The sequence below is a fragment of the Geospiza fortis genome, unplaced genomic scaffold (genome assembly GCF_000277835.1).
Source record: "Geospiza fortis unplaced genomic scaffold, GeoFor_1.0 scaffold200, whole genome shotgun sequence".
In the NCBI taxonomy this organism is placed as follows: Eukaryota; Metazoa; Chordata; class Aves; order Passeriformes; family Thraupidae; genus Geospiza; species Geospiza fortis.
The window spans coordinates 1,881,835-1,889,293 of record NW_005054353.1 but is presented as its reverse complement, the minus strand read 5'-3'; the positions used below and the strand labels follow the sequence as shown (position 1 = coordinate 1,889,293).

The window sequence follows — 7,459 nt, the reverse complement described above, 5'->3', positions numbered from 1 at the left end:
AATAAAACCCAGCACAAGATGCTGCCTTAGCAGGCTCACAGGTAGCTGGCAGATTCTGACTGCCACACCCATTCTCTGATACCCTCATCCTGAAGGGCTGCAAGGGGAAGGCCTGCTCTGTCTGTGTGTGAGAGGAAAAGTCTGACTTCAAATGAGGAGAAACATGGCTTTAAATTAGCTGCCATCCAGGTGGAGTAGGAAAGTGAGAAACCTGATGCTCAAGATAGGTCTTGTAAATGTGGGGTTTAGTTTCCCAGGAGAGAGAGGTGTATTGGGTTAGGTGATTTCTACTACTTCCGTTTGATTTTCCACACCACTCCCCAGTGCACTTCCAACAAGAAGTTTTTCTTTGCTTCTTCCAGGGCCAGTAAAGTGCTTCATCATATCCCAGCTCAGAGGCGCTGAAAAGAACTGTTGTGTGCCACTTTTCTCTGACTTGAAAAAAAATGCTTTTGTGCCTCTGAGAGGGTTAAGTTTTAATCTTGAAATTGTGGTGAAAGTGGAAAATAATACCAAACAAAAACAATGGAGGCAGGTGAAAGATCATCATTCAAAAAGCTTAGGAAAAGGGAGTCTGTAATTATTCTTTATCTCCCATGGATGAGGTAATTGCTGGAGAAAAAACAGCCTTCAGTGACATGCCTCAGAACCCACAGCTTTCCAACACCGCAGGGGCATCCTATGGGAATCCCCAGACTCAGTGCAAGCAGTTACTGTATCAAACTTCCCAACAGAAGCAAGCACGTACACATACATGTGTGTGGGGAGGGAAACACTGGAGTGCAGACAAGGTGATAAGCTTTCACATACAATCCGATTTATGTTTGATAGCCAAACACCAAAGCATGTTATAAATCCTCTTTTATCAATACATTTACAGTTCAAGCTCCTAAAAGATCAGATATTTAATACCCCCAAAATAAATATGCATAAGCCAATTTGCATTTTAATCACTATTTCCTGCAGAAATACAAGCAGCTTAAATTTCACTCCTAGTACTTTTTTAATCCAGAAGGAGTCTTTACTTCAAAATCTCAGCTTGTTTTGTTTCCAGTGATCATTGCAAAAGTTGTGTTTATAATGTTCTGGCACCCAAGGCAAGAGCCAGGTGAATGGTGTGAGATTAGGAAAAAACGTCTGAGGTTAATACCTGACTTTAATGGATGTGACTTCCTTGTTCCTAGATCAACATGGGTGTCTTGCTAAGTCTGGCTTGGAGCTGCAAATGCAGATGTCTTAGAGAGCTGCCAGCCCTGGGACTAGACTGCCAGGTTCTAGCCCTGGTAGTGCTTCTGTAAAGGTCCTCGAGGAAGACTGCTGTGTTGGAGACCCCAAATTGGTATTTGCTTGCACAGTGATCACACACACACACCAGTCGCCTGTTGTGACTGCAGAGGACAACCCAGGGCTGTATTTTGAAATGGAAACACATAATAGGGAAATATCTGGGCCGTTGAAAACGTAATCACTACATGAGTAAATACAGCACCATTAGCAACTGGGCCAAATACAACTCTGTTTATCAAGGCCTCCTTTTGAAAGAGCTGGGTGATTTTCAGAACTATTGTCTTTCCTTTTAAGATGCACACCAGAGATTAAATCCCTGTTACTATAAACAGTCAGTACCTTCAGTTAGGAGTCAGGACAGTGAGTGTTAATGCTACCACTCGGTGTTCAGTACAAGTTCTCAGAGGACTCACTCTGAAGATGCAACCTCTCTAATGCTGCTGGAAATGTACTGGGCAATTGTGCATGAAGAGGTCTTTGTTTTTGAAAGATTCATAGCTCTACTTGAACACTGGACATTTTGTGTTCAACATGAAAACACTATCAGGAGTTTGCCGAGCTCAGTGTTTGCTGTTTATTAACTACATCCCCAAGAGTACTGCATTACCTTCACTCATTTTACACAGCCTATTTCCCTTGTTGTTTGCTTTCCGGGGGCCAGCTTCTTCTTATAAACACCGGCAGTTTTTCATTTCTCCCACACTAGTCTATGCAGTTGAAGCACTCTGACAGCCTTTGTACAACCTTATTTGTAAGAAATTAGTTAAGGTGTTCTGATGTCCTGGTTTATAGGTCCACTTAAAAGTCACATTCCTGAATGAAAACCCCATGCCTGAGGGTACTTAACCATTAAAAAAGAAAAAAAAAAAAACAAAACCAAAAACGCCTCAGTCCTCAAAAATACATTCATTCCAAATTGCAAAGATGGTCTGTGTAACAATATAAAATAAATGACACCAACACAAGGGAAGGCATAGTCTAACTTACAGAATATGGATTATTGGAGATGCTGATAGTGTAGAAAGAAAGTTGACAATTTGGAGATATAAAAGACTCAGCTTGTGTCTTACACCTGGCTTTGCAAATAGGAAAAAAATCTTTTACTATTTCTCAGGCTGGGCACCTACCAACAAGCCCTCCTATTTCTCAGAAAGGAGAGAAGTGGAACAGTGCCTAACGATGGATGGTACTTATAAAGGGATGCCATCTGCATGGCTTTTCCTCACCTTTGCCTCCTCATTGACATCCCAAGTAAAGGACACAGCATTGAATGCAATTTCTTCAATATTCCCAATGGTATTAAAACTCTCCTTGTAATCAGCTGTAAGAAAAAACAAGAGTCATGAAAAAACTTGAACTGTTTTACAACTCATACTGCTTCTTTGCTTCTTAAACTGTGTTTCTAGTGCATCAAAACCACCTCTTTTATTATTTATGATTAATTATGAATAATCTTTACTACAAAGAGGTAACAGAATGTAACCTGAGTCTTATGCATAGTATATCTCTAGCTAATGTTCTTGCAAAATATTGTTGGCTCTCAAAAACGATTGTGACTCTACTGGCAATGAGTCAGTGCATTCATTAACTTGGCCAAGGAATGGTCAAAACTGGAAAATTAACTGAAAACTACTGAAGCATTTTAAGGGACTGTTCAAACCTTGATATTAAGAAAACACATGGTAAATCCTAAAGAAGTTTTCTAAAAGTCTAAGAGCTATGACTGGAGGACATCAGTGTGCATTCCAACTTTCCCAGGAATTACTGCACTGGATGCTGGATTCATATTTTTATATTATTAAAAACAAAATTAAAAACCTCACAAAAATCCAAACCATCACAAATCCCCCACAAAGAACCAAAACCACAAAGATCCTTTTTCCAAAGTATGTGCACCACTAAAACAGCAAATGAAGAAAAAAAAATTAATTTGTCTCACTACAAAACTGCACCTTCTTCTCACTTCTTCCCTACGTGCAGTTATCATTATCATCAATAAACTAGCATTTTGGAAGGAATGCAAAGCAAAAGGGAGGAAGATTTCAAAGTTCACTAACCCTCCCCCAAAACACTAAGGCTGGAAAACTATGTAAAACAGACAACTCCCAAGTCCTCTTTATAATTGAAAAGAGGAACAAGCACTGTTTTTCTCTCACTTTGCTGGACAGTTTAACACCTTCTATTTTTTGATGACAGATTAAGAGAGATACCAAGTAATAGCTGCTTGATTAAAGGAACTTCCAGATCGTTCACACTAATGGAATAACTCTCTCTGGGACAAACATTTCCTAAGAATTCCTCGAGGGCTGTAATTGGACTCAGTGCCAGAGGGCTGAGATTACACTCCTGATCTACAGTTTGCCCAAATCCTTGCTTCAGAAGCATGCTGATTCTTAGCTTTGTAATCAGTTATAGAAAGAGGGTGTTTCTGTATTCTGTGCTACACACACGAATTATTGCAATATTCATTCCCTTTGCCTAAACTGTAGGTCTCTAAAAAACAATTTCTAGATAATAACTGTTTTAAAATAATTTATAACAAAAAACATTGCTACAAGAATAATTATTTCATGTTTGAGACTGGCAATCAGTATACTTTTCTCTCATTTGAAACACAAGAATGCTGGCATCTCACGGGGCAAATAAAATTGTGTTCCTGGGACCCGTGAATGATTTTGGATACAGAAAAAAAAAAAACAAAAAACTTTAGACCATAAGAACAGCCGAGATATTTGGTGATGTAGCAAAATAGCAAAGTGTTTGAGAGGGCAGGCAGGCTTTTCATTCCCACCTTGAACTCAGATCTCCTTTTTAACTGAAGTCATTGGCTTCATTATCTAAATTCAGTGTGGAGATGCAAATGAGAGGAATTAGAAGACACATAAGTAGTTTAACATGCATGTGCACACATCCACCCACCTCTTAAATTTATGATTCACCAGAAAGTGCCTCGTGCAACTGACTGCTGTATATGGGCATGCTGTGTAGGTGCACTTTGGAAAGACATGAACAAGATGTCTCGTAAAGACACCTGTTTTCTTGTCTTAAAAGGCTGTCAGAACCTCACATCCCACCAACCCTTCCTTTCTCTCAACACATGCCTCTCCTTTAATTGCTATACACAAATCTCATGGAGTGTCTATGTGACACTTAAAAAGCAGAAGTGCATCCTATTCCCCTCAATTTACATGCAATTAAAGAAGAATCCTCAGTTGATTAAGACACCATTTACACCTCAGAGTATTTGAAAGCTGTTAGAGTGACTACAACTTTTCCTCTTCTCCTGCTGTGAGTTACCAGAAAGAGAAATCAGCGTGTTCAATAAGCAAAAAATGTCTACACAGGAGTTATTTCCCCTTTTGTTACATAAATTACATATAAAACAATGGCAAATTTTTAATGTTAAACATTAATCATGCATTACATGTCATTGCATACTTTTGCATTGTGCACATAAATAATACAAACTATCCTGAAAAAAACAAGGGCAAGTTCCTATGGAGCACAAAGCTTCCACACTCACAGTTCATATTTGAACCTGTTCTAGTATGTCATATTATTATATTTATTCTGAATAACCAATATCCACTGCAATTAAGTATTGTATTCTTTACATTACAATTATTTTAAAAGAAAAAGTTAGTGATCCACTGTCACAGCACTGTGAAAATAAAGCTCTTTTCCCCCGGCCCACCTTATTCCTCCTACAAAAAGCAAACATGCACCTTACTCCTTCTTCAGAAAAATCCATTACAGTACATAGCCTAAATTTTGGAAAATACCTTACCTTCTTGCTTAATAAGTGTCAAGCCCTCAGGTTTATTCCTCAAGCACTAAGGACTTGAATACATGTAAGTACATGTTTCTCTTTATTAATATCAACACATCTTCAGACTTGTCACTGCACCTAATCCACTGAAGCATCCTTCCTCCCAGGAGGTGCACCAGTCAGTACACAAAACAAATTAAAGCAGTGACCCCTGTTTGTCTGGAGTGAAGGAGCAAACCACTATTTCCTCTGATGTCCAGAACATAACTGCAGGCCAGAAAGCAGACAGACAGATCCCTGCCACAAAGGAAAGCAGCACAAGCATAGTCCCCCTGTCCATCTGAGATCTGAACAGCTGGAACTGGAGCATCCCAAATTAATTTGATCCTCTGCCTGCTAAGGACCACATCATGGTCTAGATTAAAAGTGCATTCATAAACAATGGGAAAGGATTCACAATGTTAAACATGCTACAAATATCAAATGAAATAAGAGTAACATCTATGGAACAGGTGATGCAGAGTTTTGGACACTTAATTTTCTTGTTATACGGGGCTTGGACATTAACTCCAAGTATTTAGAGGACCCCTTCAGGGATCTGAATTTTTAATGTAAAGGGAAATCTTCATAGAGTCATTCAAAATAATTTTTGCATCGAAGGGTCCCCTAGAGGTTAACTGGTTCAAGCAGGGCCAACTTCAAATTTGGATTAAGCTGCTCAGTTAGATCATTTGATGGTAAAACTAGAAGATTTTGCTAAATGCAGTTTGATACTTGGGAGCCATTTTGGCCTAATAAGCCGGTTAACCGTGCCAAAGAAAATGAAACGTACTTCAGAAACACCATACTTGTAAGGCTATATTTCAGTTGTTCTCAAGAAAGCACTACTGAGCAACATTTAGGTCTCTTTTTTGCTGAACACTGAGGTGAAGCATGCTCTTACAGCTCTTATATCTGACAAGAAGGGATATATCAGTAAGTCTTGCTACACTGTGCTTTGCTCATGTTTGCAGCGCAAATAAAGAATTGCACCTCAGTATTCAAAAGTGCCTCAAAAGTCAAAGCAGTGCTATTTCACCTCAAACTAATGGAAAATTAAAAGACATTCACTTTAACACAGGTAATCACACAGCTCATGCACAGCACTTATTTTGCAGAGTACTATTTTTCAGAATATGTATCATAAGTTAACTTGTTGGGGTAAGGCAACTGAAATGTGCCAGGACACCACAAGTGCAGTGGAGTCAGAGGGTGCTGGCACTACAGTGGAGCGAGCTGCTCAGCACGTACTTTTCAAAGTACTACCACAAGCTTGTACGGACTAGCATAGAGAAAAAAAAAAGGCAGCCTTCAGAAAGAGCTGTGAAGTGGCCTATTTCTTCTTTTAAGGTGTCATGAATTTGTTCTGGGGTGGCGGTTTTACTGAGTTAGGTACCCCAATGGACAAGAAGAGAAAATGGGGGCAAGGGGGAAAAGAACGAAGTTCATGAAACAGTTCAGCCAGAAAAATGATAAGACAAGAGGCAGAGAGGATATTCTGGAAGAGCTGCTTGGAGAAAATATACTTGACCTTAAATAACACCAGGCCTCGGTGGAAACTACAGCATTTGAAAATCTACAGGCAGCACAGTGATTAGGACTGCTTGGGTTCAGATTCCGTGATCACCCAGTTCAGTCGTCCCCCGAAGTGTCAGAATGTTCTCTACAAGTAACCCTGCTTTGGTTTAGCCCCCCTCTCTGCCCCCTCTCATTCCTGCCATTCAATGGTTTGGTTCCCTCAGGCGGTCAAAACAAGATAGACTTTGTCTGCTTTGGTCTTGCCGACTCCTTTGACTGGAATCCGTGCAGATGGGTGCATGTGTAAACTGCACGTGGGAGGGGAGAAACGCTTGATGTCTAGACACTGCCACTGACTTCAACTTCAGGCTCCTTGGCAGCAAGTACGTGTTCTTCCTCTGCTAAAATCTCCTGAGCATGCAGATAGGACAGCTGGGGCTGAAATGGGCTAGTAGATACTTTAGATGGGATGAATGATAAACAGGTCTCTCAGGATAGCACACCAGAGCTTGCCTCTCCCTCACTGCTGACACTGACTCACTCTAGGGGTGGAGGAATCCTGCACACTCCTTTGCAGTCACCACAATGATGACATCTGCACTCTCAGGCTGCGATTCCACATCAATTGGCTAACATAACTGTTACTGGATCAAAGACTGGATCACCCTTTGAAAAAATAAAGGGAACAGATACTCTGTGACCCCTGAGGAGGTGCAGACCTTGATTTCCCAGAAGGAGGTACACCACAAAATACACATGCAAGGGGCAGCTCTTTTGTGTAAATACTGAGAACCATTCTTTCTGCATGGTTCCTACCCAGCTCCATAGACCCCATAGTCCTAGCAG

The 7,459-nt window shown here is 40.3% G+C and overlaps 1 protein-coding gene across 1 annotated transcript in view; it reads right to left on the bottom strand.

The window, feature by feature from the left end:
* Positions 1–7,459, bottom strand: part of GRHL2 (grainyhead like transcription factor 2) — a 51,311-nt gene that overhangs the window by 29,178 nt on the left and 14,674 nt on the right. Inside the window, exon 8 of the mRNA XM_005423495.2 lies at positions 2,514–2,608. Within this exon, the coding sequence (XP_005423552.1) occupies positions 2,514–2,608 (95 nt within the window). The remainder of the gene's footprint in view (positions 1–2,513; positions 2,609–7,459) is intronic.